This window comes from Photinus pyralis, unplaced genomic scaffold, assembly GCF_008802855.1.
Source record: "Photinus pyralis isolate 1611_PpyrPB1 unplaced genomic scaffold, Ppyr1.3 Ppyr1.4_LG2, whole genome shotgun sequence".
In the NCBI taxonomy this organism is placed as follows: domain Eukaryota; kingdom Metazoa; phylum Arthropoda; class Insecta; order Coleoptera; family Lampyridae; genus Photinus; species Photinus pyralis.
In genome coordinates this window covers 33176345-33190521 of record NW_022170403.1, presented here as the reverse complement: position 1 = coordinate 33190521, position 14177 = coordinate 33176345, and the positions used below count along the sequence as shown (strand labels likewise).

The 14177-nt window shown below is 36.1% G+C and overlaps 1 protein-coding gene across 3 annotated transcripts in view; it reads left to right on the top strand.

Moving 5' to 3' along the window:
• The window catches only part of LOC116163123 (tropomodulin), a 44322-nt gene continuing 30145 nt past the window's right edge, over nt 1-14177 (top strand). For 2 of the 3 annotated variants that reach the window (XR_004143673.1, XM_031476972.1), the window contains exon 1: nt 1-186. Coding sequence is in view for 2 of the 3 variants with exons in the window: in XM_031476972.1 (XP_031332832.1) it covers nt 133-186 (54 nt within the window). In the remaining variant the exon portion in view is untranslated. The remainder of the gene's footprint in view (nt 187-14177) is intronic. The other variant, XM_031476973.1, reaches the window with a different exon arrangement.

The window sequence follows — 14177 nt, the reverse complement described above, 5'->3', positions numbered from 1 at the left end:
GGAGACGTCTTAGTCGAGACGCCGCGATCGTTGAGTGCGTCAACCGTTCTTCTAGTGTTGGTGATATTTTCTCCTGTCTGTGATTAAAATAAGTTTTCCTGTCTCGAACAGTTTTTATTTAAAGTATGGACCATGGAGTACTTTCAGGATTGGGCGAAAGATATGCACACGAAGGTCAAAACAGTGGTATGTTCTTTTTGGCAATAATAGTTGAATTACTCACAAAGAATTACCTTTTCATTTAAAATCCAACCAAAATTTGCCATTGTTCGCACGTTCGCAATTATGTATCACTCCAAAATGAAAGGGACGGACATCTCTACAGTTTGTGTTTTAGATCTTTTGTTGTTGTTAGGATGCATTGTGCCTGCCTTTGTTAAAAATGCTTATAGTTATGTATTTCGCGTAGGATTTATGGGCGCCAACAGTTTATTCCTGATCCCTCGGTCCTTGCCACAAATATTATGCCAAAATTCAAACCGTTTAGCGCCTTCTTTCTATACGTCGGTACAGTGAAACTGCACTATTCACGTAGAAAACACCTTGACTCGCACTATTTGTATAAATAATCCTGCAAAGGGAGCTCGTGTTTACATTACAGTTGTTTAAAATTATACGGTGTTTAGATTTTTGTGGAAAAAAATCATAAAATTTAATATTAGAAATACTTTTGGCACTCTTATTTTGAATGTTTCATTATACACCGTTCCTCATTACACCTTACAATTTATTTGTTGTCCAACTGCAGTTGTAACCATCCGTGAAGATCCTGAGTCGAGATACACTACCCCCAGAGCTTATTTTAAATAATAATTGCTTAATATTTCCATACATATAGAAATAAAGAAGGATTGCTCAATGAACAAATGTTTGTTTTGCCAAATTTTAATATACGTCATCTTCATATGACTAACTTGTATAGCTTTTAATCTTTTCCTTTGTGACTCATTCACTCAAAGCACTGACGGGGACCGGAAAAGCTAACCTGTATGAGAGTTATTACAAAATGGAGTACGAGTACCTAATAGCACAGATTAAATATTTAAATCTGTGCTAATAGGATAAGAAAAAACTAGTAATAGGTATAGCGCATTTTATTGCACTACCGTCAAGCGTAATTTACACCACCACAACTATATAGGTACCAGAAATGTAGGTATACTAATTTCTCAACTACCACTTGAGAAAAGTTGTACAATTTTGCACTTCCTCGACCCATCATCACAGCCACCAACAAAAACAAGAACCCGAATTTCTCAAATAAAGTAAAGCGCACGCCCCTGTTTATACGATACGAAGGTTTTTCTTCTTTTAAATCATCATGGCGCAAGAGTGGTGATCTTGACTAAACCAAAAACTCTGTTTCCTACTAGTTTTGATAAAGAATACACATCGAAAGTAGGTACAGACAGATAGAGGGATTATACAGTGTGTCCCAGATCGGGTGGGATTGCATGGGTAACTTTGTTATTATTAAGGATAGAGAATTGGTTAATGGGCAAAGTTTTGCAGTTTTAGATGCTTATTTAAAATTTCCTTGTGGAAATTCAAAATGCCGCATAGGTTCGACGTAAATTCAAAAAAACTAAAATTGGTCATTTCCTTGAATGTCTTATATCATCGAAAGTATAAGAGATATAAAAAAAGTTTTATATAAAAGTGCCTGTCTTTGATACGTTCAATTTAGAATTGATGTAAAAAAAAATTCAAGATGGCTACTTTTGAGGAACATTTACCAACTTCCTAAAGTTAAATAGGCGCCATATGGGATTTTTAGATTTCTTGATAGATTTTTAATCCTCTTTTCAACGAGCCATCATAACATAAGATTGAAAATAAGATACCAGTTATATCAACGGTTTTTATATTTTAATTAAGTAGGCTGTGATGAATTAAAAAAAACAAAACAAAATCTATTCAAGGCAACAAAACAATGAAAATAATTACATCAGATGTTTAAAAAAATCAGGGACGCACTCATGAGAGGGGGGGTTTGGGCATTACAACTCCCTCCAAAGTTTTATATAAGCATTAGGTCTAGAAAAATTTGATTTTTATAACATCACTTATTGACTTATTATCCATACTTACGTACCTACAAATGGTGGTATAACTACAAACTATCCCCTCGAAAAAAGTCATGCCATTATCCAGTTAAAGACATTTCAAGACACTTCGCTTTATTTTACACAATGTCAAGGCCACATTTTGTAGGTGGTTTATCCGCAAGAATATCGAAACTAACAGTTTTACTAGTCCGAGTATATGGACAGATGAATCTTATTTTTCTAACTGTGAAGTGTTCAAATCGACATTATGAACACTACTCGTCACAGGAAAACCTACATGTTGTAGTTTCACGCTGAAATCAAGTAATATTTTTTTAAATTAATGTATTTTATGGCATAAAGGGAAGTCATGTAATTGCACCGGTAATCTTCAATGGATCTTTAACTGCTCACCATTATTTACAAATTCTCCAATAAACTTCCTTTAAGGATTTTTCTCGACAACGTATGTTTCGAAGGAAGGGTTAGTTTATGGTACCTACCAACAAACTGGCTGCTCAGGTCACAATTCACGAATTATGTACAGTACATTAAATTATAAAAGTAAATACTTAATTAAAAAATAAAAGTAAAGTGGAAGTAACTACCACTACAATAACAATAATAATCATCAATGGCAACACGTTGCCTAAACTGTCTTGAAGTGTGTTTCACTAATAATGGCCAGTATTTAATTATCTGGTGTAATTATTTTGATTGTTTTGTTGCCTCGAATAGATTTTGTTTTGTTTTTTTTTATTCGTCACAGACTACTTGATTAAAATACAAAAACCGTTAATATAACTGGTATCTTATTTTCAATCTTATGTTATAATAGCTCGTTGAAAAGAGAATTTAAAAATCTATCAAGTAATCTAAAAATCCAATATGGCGCCCATTTAACTTTAGGAAGTTGGTAAATGTTCCTCAAAAGTGGCCATCTTGAATTTTTTTTGACATCAGTTCTAAATTAATCGTATCAAAGACGGTCACTTTTATATAAAACTTTTTTTTATACCTCTTATACTTTCGATGATATAAGACATTCAAGGAAATGACCAATTTTAGTGTTTTTGAATTTACGTCGAACCTATGCGACATTTTGAATTTCCATAAGGAAATTTTAAATAAGCATCCAAAACTGCAAAACATTGCCCATTTAACCAATTCTCTATCTTTAATAATAACAAAGTTACCCATGCAATCCCACCCGATTTGGGACACACTGTATACACCGTACAACAAACGCAGTAACGAAAAAACAGTTTATCGAATTAAAACTCTGGGAAGTATAAACAGGGAACAAAAGAAGCCCAAGTATTAAACCTTGGGCAACCCCAGAGGCTACAGTGCATCTATATGGAAATGATTCTTTACAGGGATCGACCCGAACATTCCACTAAAACTTACAATTAGCCAGTAACCACATACAATCCATCATCGAAACTTGAGCAATCTTTTAAGTTTACACGTTTGTATATAATTAACAAACTTGCTCGAAATAGTAGATAGAATCTTCCCATCACTTCTGATTTGACCGGAATTGAAATTTCAGAATATAAATGTTACACACGGTATATTTTAGATTCCTGAATTTTACAGATAATCTTGCATCTGATACCTACCTTGTTTTCGGTAATTCATACGAGGTTGGTCGAAAAAATAAGTAAATTAAATATAGGTCGCCCTGAATGAGCTATACTCTGTATTACCACAAAATCCATTTTGCTTAAGTTTCTCAACAGCAAGGATTTTGAATAATTTTTATACCGTTATATTTTTCAAATTGGATCATATATTTTCAAGTGTGCTCGGTATATTTTTCAAGAGAATACATCCATTTACTAATCTTCAATTGAATAACAAAGTTACACTATATTTTTCTGTTATGCTAGCATATCGTTTAATACTACCTATTTCTTTACCAACCCTGTATATACTATTCAAAACAACTTATCGGGGGTAAAATCGTCTGTAGAATCCAGAAATCTAAAAATATACAGCGCGTACTATTTAACTTTTAAAATTGACAGTCACTTCCGGTTAGAAGAATAGTATAATAGAATATTGAATTTGTTTTCGGGCGCAAAGGCCTGATTCGCCACGGATACTAAGTGCGCTAGTTTCGTCTCTGTCACCATATTGCCGACTGAAATAAATCGATATCGGTTATTTTGGATTCGGTTACTCTTAAGTCTAAAGGTAGACCTATCCCAACAGTCGATTGAATAGATCAATGAATTAAATTTCATGCTTTTTGCGACGCATAGTGATTCTAAGATCATGCGATTTTATACCTTTGGACTTTTACCTACACCATGAATGCAAGCATTTATGGTTTGTTTTACGAAACTAAATTTCTACGTAGTATGCGAGTAAAATGTTCCTCATCATTCATTAACTTGGGGGTCTCAAACGACGAACTAATTAGTCGATTACTGTATAAGAAAAGAAAACGAATAAATATCTGAAAATTAGTGTATAGGTAATTCAAGAGTCCGTTTCAGTCACAATATCTTCTTCATTTTAGTGTGTTACTTTTATAGTGAGGAACATGGGGCTTCCACAGTTTCTTCTTGCGTACACTTGAATTATTTAAATTAATACCGGGTTATCCGCGATGACCGAATCATATTTAGAAATAATTATAGGATACTGTACTTGTCTTTCGGTGGGTTGTCTGGAAAGTACTTTCTTCCGACACTGGTTTTTCAAGATATTTGCACCTGTGACCTGAGGTTTTGACATCCTCGACAGATAGATCCGTTTCATACCTTTCATTTTTCCTTCTTAAGTACATATCTCAGCCTGAGATTCTCAGGCAGTCGGTTCTCAAGATATTCGCACTTGCATTTTTCACTCGACCAACTGATGCGTTTGGTAAAAAAATAAACAATTTTTTCTTTGGGGGAGGAGATGCAAGGGGCGATGCAGGTGAACATTCCTTCGTTACAATTTTTTATTTAGACTACCATGAAGACTGGAAGGCACCATATTCTCCCCTTTCAACACAGACACACTGCCCAATGTAATATGGGCATGGTAACATGGGTGTATTACGTTCACTAATGGACTAAATATCGCGTATTTTACGTGAAATTGCGCAAGTGTATTTGTCCGATATTAACTTTGACGTTGACACAACCTTAGTCACTAGGTCTTGAGGAATACTTTACAAAAAATACATCAGTTTACCACAAAATGCTCTAAAAATAATGTACTGATAGACCGACGGACGACTGGCCGGGCGGACAGACGGGCAAAGCATTCCCAACTTCTACGGAAAATTCTACACAAAATATGTCCCGAAGCAAAACATTTTCGATTTAATTTCTGTCTCTCTCACTGGTTTGCAATTATTAAGAATTTTTCTTTCCGTTGAAGTAAGGTCATGTTAAATTTTTTAAAACATTTGAGAACGAGAAATCTTACTATTTCATTATGAGACGCTTCAAACTCCGAAACGAAATTTGAGTTAATCTACGAGTACATAAATAAACTGAATGCCCAAATTGGATAATAGTTCTTTTGTTGTTGTGTTTGTCATTGCGTCAGGGTCAGGAAAAGGTTTGCATAAAAGATAATTTTTTGCATAATAATTACATTACCGGACTTTATTTGGCACAAAATCGTATGGAAAGTGTTACTTTTTTCACGATTTTTATTATGCTTTTCCAAGGCGTTTAATCCTATCTATGAACAATAGGATCAATTTTTATTAAAAAAAAAATAAGCTGACCTATTTCTGTGAATTAACCGTCAAAGAAATTACGTTCTCTGGCATTTCAGAAGTATAAAATCGCCCATTTTCCGATACAACTGAATACCGAACGATCCTCGAGATCTTCACACATACATCATTTTTACAACATACCTTAAGGGATTGATTCTGTCTCACCGATCAGTATAGTTTGTAAAACAAATTTTTTAAATCGTTATTAATTTTATTTTTATTCGAGGTCCGTATATATACAAAATTTCATTTAAATATCTGAAGAAATAAAAAAATGTTTGATTCGGCATTGGTTTTACTTTTACTCGAGGTGCATACATACAAAATTTCATGTAATTCGATTCATAACTAACGGAGATGTCAAAAAATCGGATTGCGCATGCGCAAAACATATTTTATTCCCGACATCAGTTTTACTTTTATTTGAGGTGCCCACGTACAAAATTTCATTTAAATATCTTAACAGATAAAAATTGGTATTGCACAAATACAAAAGTTGGGTTGCGCTTGCGCAATTTTTTTTATTCATCTGCATAGTTACCTGAGGTTTAAGGAATATTTACTAACACAGAAAACCTGACATTCATCTTTGTAACAAGAATTATAAAAGAATCCCTTTTTGGAGGTTTGGGCAGTTTTTGGGCTGTAACTTTTTGACCCATTAGTCTACGTAGCTGAAAAACAATAGCGACCTTTCTTATATCTTATATCCTGAGGAACATGTGTATCAATTTTCAAACCGATCGGATTTTTGTGTTTCTACATAAAGTTATCGTGCACACGGACAGACAGACAGCAATACAAAATTATAAACGATCTCGAGGATCTTAGGAAGTAGCATAGAAACGAAAAGAATCGCATCGCATCGCCTAAAATATTTGTCTAAATTTATTCACGCATTCAAGATTAAGAGGTTTGAATTCATCGCATTGCAAAGCATTATTCATCGCTCATCCATTGCGCGATAGCGAGCTATCCATCCAGCTGTCTGAACTTACACGTTCTACTGTTCTGTGACATATACTAGAACAAGGTGTTTTATTTATGCACTAGAACCGCGAGTTTTTCACATAGTATATTATATACGGCGTTACCGTTGAAATCAAACACATATTACAGCGAATTAATTTCATGCTAGTTATTTCTAAATTCCAATGATTAAGATTCAAAATATTGCAAATTGCAATCTTTACGAACTGATTATAGAATGCCTACCCATTTTTCGCATGTTATCATTGCAAAGCATTGTGCACATTATATACAGGTTGCGGACACCGTTTGCAATTATGCCCCGTTTATTCTGCATTTTTCTGCTGAGAATTGTTGACGTTTCCGGCTAGGGATAGAAGATGCTCTCACTTGACATACCTACTAAACAATTACATCTGAGCGAACATTTTCAATAAATGTTGGGTGAGGTCATTTTGACCGCGTTCCGCGGTTCTAAGAAGGCTTAGGCTATTAAGAAAAACTATTCGGAACAAAATTAAAAAATTCGTTAAATAAGATTAGGAGACATGTTTTAAGAAATGTCATATACTCACTTTAGATCATTACCAAAGATGCGATTGTAGCAGATAGAAAAAGACGCGCAACGGTCAAATTATACGAAGCTCTGGATAGGACACATAGGAAATTATTTTGTAAATTACAGTTGTAACTGGGAACTATACTAATTTACAGTTGTAACTGGGAATTAGTTTATAATTTACAGTTGTAATTGGGAATTACACTAATTTACAGTTGTAACTGGGAATTATTCTAATTTACAGTTGTAACTGGGAATTATACTAATTTACAGTTGTAACTAGGAATTAGTTTCTGGATTCTGGATTACGATAGGAGGGTGAACAGTGTCCACGCGTACTTAGGCCTCAAATTCGGGCCCTTTGTACTACCTCCCTGACTAGGGTCGCCCGACCCCTCAACATCACTCAAGCCATCCCACACGTGAGATGAACCTTAGGACGCTGGAAGGGGAGGCGGCTCTAATCGTAGCCATGTCCGGCCAGGATTCCCCCAACATGGATCGTCTCAGTTGGACTAGAGCGGGACATTCACAGAGTATGTGGTATGCCGTCTCGTCGTCTGTGTAACATCCTCTACAAGATGGTGATTCCACCAAACCGATGCAGTGCATGTGCTTGTTTAGTTTACAGTGCCCAGAAAGTATGCCCACGAGTAACCTTAGGTTCTTCCTTGATAGCACTGTACAAAAACGCGCCAAGCTACGAGATGGTCCTCTGAAGGCTTCTCTCGCATGGCGACAATCTAACATCAAGTTCCACCTAGCCCTGTGCTGGGTTTGGGTGTCTTGAGTTATTAGGTTGTTTACAGTTGTAACTGTAAGTGGAAGAGCCGGCTCTGGACCATAAAACGCCTGTTTTGAGGCCAGTCGGGCTAATTTATCGGCTTTCTCATTACCTTCCGTTCCAGCATGCCCTTTGACCCATACGAGCTCAAGGGTGGTGCTGCTTGCTACTTGCTCTAGTACGTGGTGACATTCGGAAACCATCCTAGAGGTAATTTTACAGTGACCAAGTGACTGCAAGGCAGCCCTGCTGTCACTTGAGATTCTGATAGTTTTGTTCTTTATGTTATGCATAAGAACTGTTCTTGCACTAAGCGTTAATCCTACCAACTCTGACTGGAATACAGTAGGAAGTTTACCTAGTGGTTGGGTGATATGGAAGTTCAGTTCTTTGGAGTAAATACCAGTGCCTGTACCTTCCATTGTCTTAGATCCATCCGTGAAGATGAATATATCTGGTTGGGATGCCATATTCTCATCAAAGGAGATGTGATAGTTTTTCCCTAATATGAATTGAGGAGTGAGTGAGTCCGATCTCCCCTCTAGGATAGGCACTCGCTTGATCGCCTCGCCCAGAATTCGGGAGTGGCCCCCCTCAATGCCTCTGCTATTCAACAACCCCTTATTTTTCAGACGCAGGAATGCCAGAATGGCCTGCTCTCTCACGTGGAGATCTAGTGGAGGGAGATCCAAGAGGGCCTCCATGACGGCTGTGGGGGTCGTTCGCATCGCGCCTGTGCAGGCAAGGCACGCTAGTCTTTGCACATGATTAAGGAGTGCTACAGTTGTGGAGAGTCTGGTTCTAGGCCACCAGACAATTGCTCCATAACAGAACATAGGTCTAATCACGGCAGTGTACAGCCACAGGACAGCCTTCGGGGATGGTCCCCAAAGTTTGCCAATAGCGCGGCGACTTTGCCAGAAAGCCCTATTTGCTTTTTCGGCTTTAAGCTGGATATGTTTGCTCCAATTCAGTTTTTTGTCGAGTGTGATTCCTAGATATTTCACTGACTGAGGAATTAGTTTATAACTCGGTTTATAATTTACAGTTGTAATTGGGAATTACACTAATTTACAGTTGTAACTGGGAATTAAACCAATTTACCGTTGTAACTGTCAAGGATAATTCCCAGTTACAACTGTAAATTAGAAATTCCCAGTTACAACTGTAAATTAGAAATTCCCAGTTACAACTGTAAATTAGAAATTCCCAGTTACAACTGTAAATTATAAACTAATTCCCAGTTACAACTGTAAATTAGTATAATTGCCAGTTACAACTGTAAATTAGCATAATTCCCAGTTACAACTGTAAATTAGTGTAATTCACAATTGCAACTGTAAATTATAAACTAATTCCCAGTTACAACTGTAAATTAGTATAATTCCCAGTTACAACTGTAATTTACAAAATAATTTCCTATGTGTTCTATCAAGAGCTTCGTAAAATTGACCGCTTCCGCGGTTCTAGAAACACGTCCCACATCGGGTCCGTTAACTTGGCCCCCCCACCGAGAGATTTGATAGTCGTATTATTTTAAAATGAATGCGCTCGTTATGCGCTCATATGCGCCACCGATAATAACTCTTGCGCCATTATCGTTTTTTAGAAATCCTAAAAAACATTTGGGGGGGCCAAGTGAACGTAGCCCCCCCCCCCAGTACGTATTTTGTCGCTTGTAACTAGGTCACCTGATACATTTGGTTATGCGCTCAATTGCGCCACTTCAATTAAAGCTTGCGCCATTAAGGTTAAGGCGTGACAAATTTTCAAAAAGTGGGGGGGCCAACTTAACGTTTTTTAAAGTTACTTTTTTTCAACATCTGTTCATACGAAATTGTACTCCCAGGTATGCACTAAAATGCGCCGTAAAAATATATCTGTGCGCCATTCTTGTTTTTTGGTTATCCTTAAATATATTTGGGAGGGGCCAAATGAACGGAACCCCCATAACGCATTTTGCTACCCGTATTTGTGCCACTCAATACATCTGGTTATGCGCTCAATTGCGCCACTTGAATTAAAGCTAGCGCCATTACGGTTAAGCCATAAAAAAATTTTAAAAAGTAGGGGGGGGCTAACTTAACGTTTTCAAAAGTTACGTTTTTTAACATATTTTTTCTACTACAACGTACCTTTTATCATGCGCTAAAATGCGCCGTAAACAAAAATCTTTGCGCCATTATAGTGTTTCAGAAACACTATATAGTATCAAAGAGTACTCTTTGATAGTATACAGTGTCCAAGATAAGGATGTCTATCATGGGAATCTCGGAAATCATAAAAGATACGACGACGCGACGGTCAAATTAGCGAAAAGCTGTGCAATGAAAGAGTTATTATCTCACTTTAAAGTAAACCAGAAAATGCCGATTACTTTCGAAGATATACCAGAAAAACCGAAATTTGCGCCAATTTCGTTTTAATTTTTTTGATATTTGAACAGGTATAAAAAATAAAAAAACACTTTCTCGCGGCCCCTTTTTGAGCTCTAGAAGACGCCGTGGAGAGATTTTCAATGCAACGACGTCTCGTTTCAGAGAAATCATCATCAACTTTACAAACAAATTTCCTGCAAAATGAAAAATGTGTGCGATAGGTATGTTCGCACAATTAGGACGTTGTGCGCAGTGCACGGGTGCGAAAGTAATGAGAATCTGGTTATCTTGAAAGCATCATAACAGCTCTTTCATTGCGCAATTTTTCCCTAATTTGACCATCGTCATATCTTTTATGGTTTCGGAAATCCCCGTGTTCGTTTTCTTGAAGACAGTGTGTATGGTTATGCGGTGAAGTTATGTTCTAATTATGCGCTTAGTTGTGCAACTTTAGCTTGGTTTTGCAATGATATATATTACTTTTTGACGTCTCTTTGAAACGTATCTTATTTGGTTAGGAGTTAATGCAATACACCGCATTGTACTCCATGCATAATTTTCCTGGTCATTACCTAAATGAGAATGGTTAATAACTCATAATGACGATTGGCAAATCATCAATGTAATTCGTAACGTAAGAACGAGCGTAACAATGGTTTTGGGGTTGAGGTGGGAGTTAATGTATTCTAGTTTATTTATACTAATTGTACTCTTATTATACGATACATATTTTCAAGAAAACAACAGTGGCATGAATATTCTTATAAGTAAGAAACTTGGGATTGCGCCGTGTACGCATGCACACATCTGATATTTAAAGTATGCGATATCTTCTCCTTTTAATAGAAGAATCTTTGGTTAAAATTCAACATCTCTCTATAAATATAAGTTGACATTACGTAGTTCGCGCATGCGCCCATCCGATTTTTACAATATACACTATGCTTGGCTTTACTAGAGGTATCTGTACTTAAAATTTCAAAGAAATATCTCTATGAATAAGAAGATTGACATTGCATCCGTTTGCGCATGCGCATATCTGATTTTAATAAATATGCTATATACTCGTCTTTACTAGAAACATCTGTGGTTGAAATTTCAAACAAAAAATTCCATAAATAAGGAAGTTGACATTGCGTAGTTTGCGCATGCGCACATGTTATTTTTCCAATATGCCATATGCTTGTCTTTACTACAAGTATCTGTGGTGGAAAATTTTAAAGACATATTTCCATTGCGCATGCGCAGATTAATCGTCAAGATTTTTCTTGGTTGAGGTGCCAAAGCTATTAGCTACCGAATGCAAGAGGAACGAACTAAATATCTTGAAAACTGTGGTAGTTAAGGCCTCGGACAGACGGACGGACGGAGAAACTGGCCATATCTCGGTTTTTGTGACATGTCATCGGAAATAATTGGAATTTTCTGGTTTTCTTTAAAGCACAATAACTCTTTAATTGGGCATTTTTCTCTAATTTGACCATCGTCATATCTTGTATACTTTCGGATGTGTATATCTTGGACACAGTGTATACTGCAAAGGGGTCTTAAAAGACGCAACAATTTCTGTTTACGGCGCATTTGAGCGCATGGTGAAAGGTACAAGGTAGTGCAAAAAAACATGTTAAGAACGTGACCTTTGAAAACGTGAAGTGAAGTTTTCATGACTAACCGTTACCACAATTGGTGGTGGTGCAATTAACCGTATAACCAGATGTACCGGGTGGTAAAGATACCGATAAAATACATAGTGGGGGGGGGGGGTGATGTATACTTAACACCTCTCAAATGCATTTTCGCATTTTTAAAAATTAGATAATGGTGCAAAAATTATCATCGGTGTGCGCATGTGAGCACATTACTTTATCGAGTCAGTCCTATGACTATGTAAATGTACATTAACAGACGACCAAATCAAATAACACTAACACCCATCGTCTTAATAATATCTTTGACTTCTCCGCATTCCCATTACCATTAGTTTTACTTTTACTCTTACTCGAGGTGCGTACATACACAATTTAATTTAAATATCTTAACGAATACAGAAATTGGATTGCGCATGCGTAATATTTTTTTTCATCTTCAAAGTTGCGTGAGGTTTAAGGAATATTTACTGACACAGAAAACCGGGCATTTACATGTTCTTTGTAGCAAGAATTTATTATAAAAGATACCCTTCTTTGAAGGTTCGGGCAGTTTTTGGGCTGTAACTTTTTGGCCTCTTAGTCTACGTAACTGAAAAACAATAGCGACCTTTCTTATATTCTTAAGAACATGTGTACCAATTTTCAAAGCGACCGTACGTTTCTAAACAAAGTTACCGTGCACAGGCAGACGGACAGACATACAGCAGTACAAAATTATAAACTATCTCGAGTCTCAAAGATCGTTAATACATGAACTACATTGCGGCATAATGCATTAACTCCAAACCAAGTAAGTTAATACCTATGAGTTATTGGCCATTATTGCAAACCAAGTTAAAATTGCACAATTAGAACATACGAGTAACTTCAACGTATACCCATATATAGTTCTATAGTGTATCTACTAAAAAGGCATGACTAAAAAGGGTTCCCAGAAACTATAATAGCGCAAAGATTTATGTTTACGGCCCATTTTAGCGCATGATGAAAGGTACGATGTAGTAAAAAAAACATGTTAATAAACCCTAAGTTAGCCCCTCCACTTTTTAAAAAAATTTGTCACGGCTTAACCTCAATGGCGCAAGCTTTAATTCAAGTAAGTTGATGATGATTTCTCTGAATCGAGACGTTGCATTGAAAATCTCTTCACGGTGTCTTGTAGAGCTCAAAAAGTGGCCACGAGAAAGTGTTTTTTTATGTTTTATACCTGTTCAAATAACATCAAAAAAATTAAAACGAAATCGGCGCAAATTTCGGTTTTTTTAAGGTTTTTTGTAGGAAAAAATTTTTTATGTCAATCAACCCTATTAGTTTTCAATTTTTTGCATAATAAAGGCGGAAAATTGGAAAATAACACCCCCATCTTTTTCAATAATCTGCGATGCCATGGAATTTTCTAAAACAAAAAGATATCCAGTTATCAATTAGCGGCAGTTCGAAATGGCTTTTATGATCGACTTGGTTACTGTATTGCAGTTAATGGTGACTTATTCGAACATTTATTGTAAATTGTTATATTAGGAAACCGTTTTTAGTAATTTGGTCTTTCTTTATGTTGAATTCGCTGTTCTAAATATAATACTTTTTGATAGAATTTGATTTGTTTTATAGCGGACATTCCATGGCATGACGGATATTGGCGTAGTTTTTGTATTATAAAATTCCATGGCATCACAGATTATTGAAAAAGATGGGGGTTTTATTTTCCAATTTTCCGTCTTTATTATGCAAAAAATTGAAAACTAATAGGGTTGATTGACGTAAAAAATTTTTTCCTACAAAAAACCTTAATACATTTTTGCTCTAAAATAATTTGGGGAGCCAATAATCGCATGTTATGAATTTTACATTGAAATCCCTATGATGCGTTACGCAAGTCACCACCCTGTATAGTGTTTCTGAAACACTATAATGGCGCAAAGATTTTTGTTTACGGCGCATTTTAGCGCATGATAAAAGGTACGTTGTAGTAGAAAAAAAATGTTAAAAAACGTAACTTTTGAAAACGTTAAGTTAGCCCCCCCCCTACTTTTTAAAATTTTTTTATGGCTTAACCG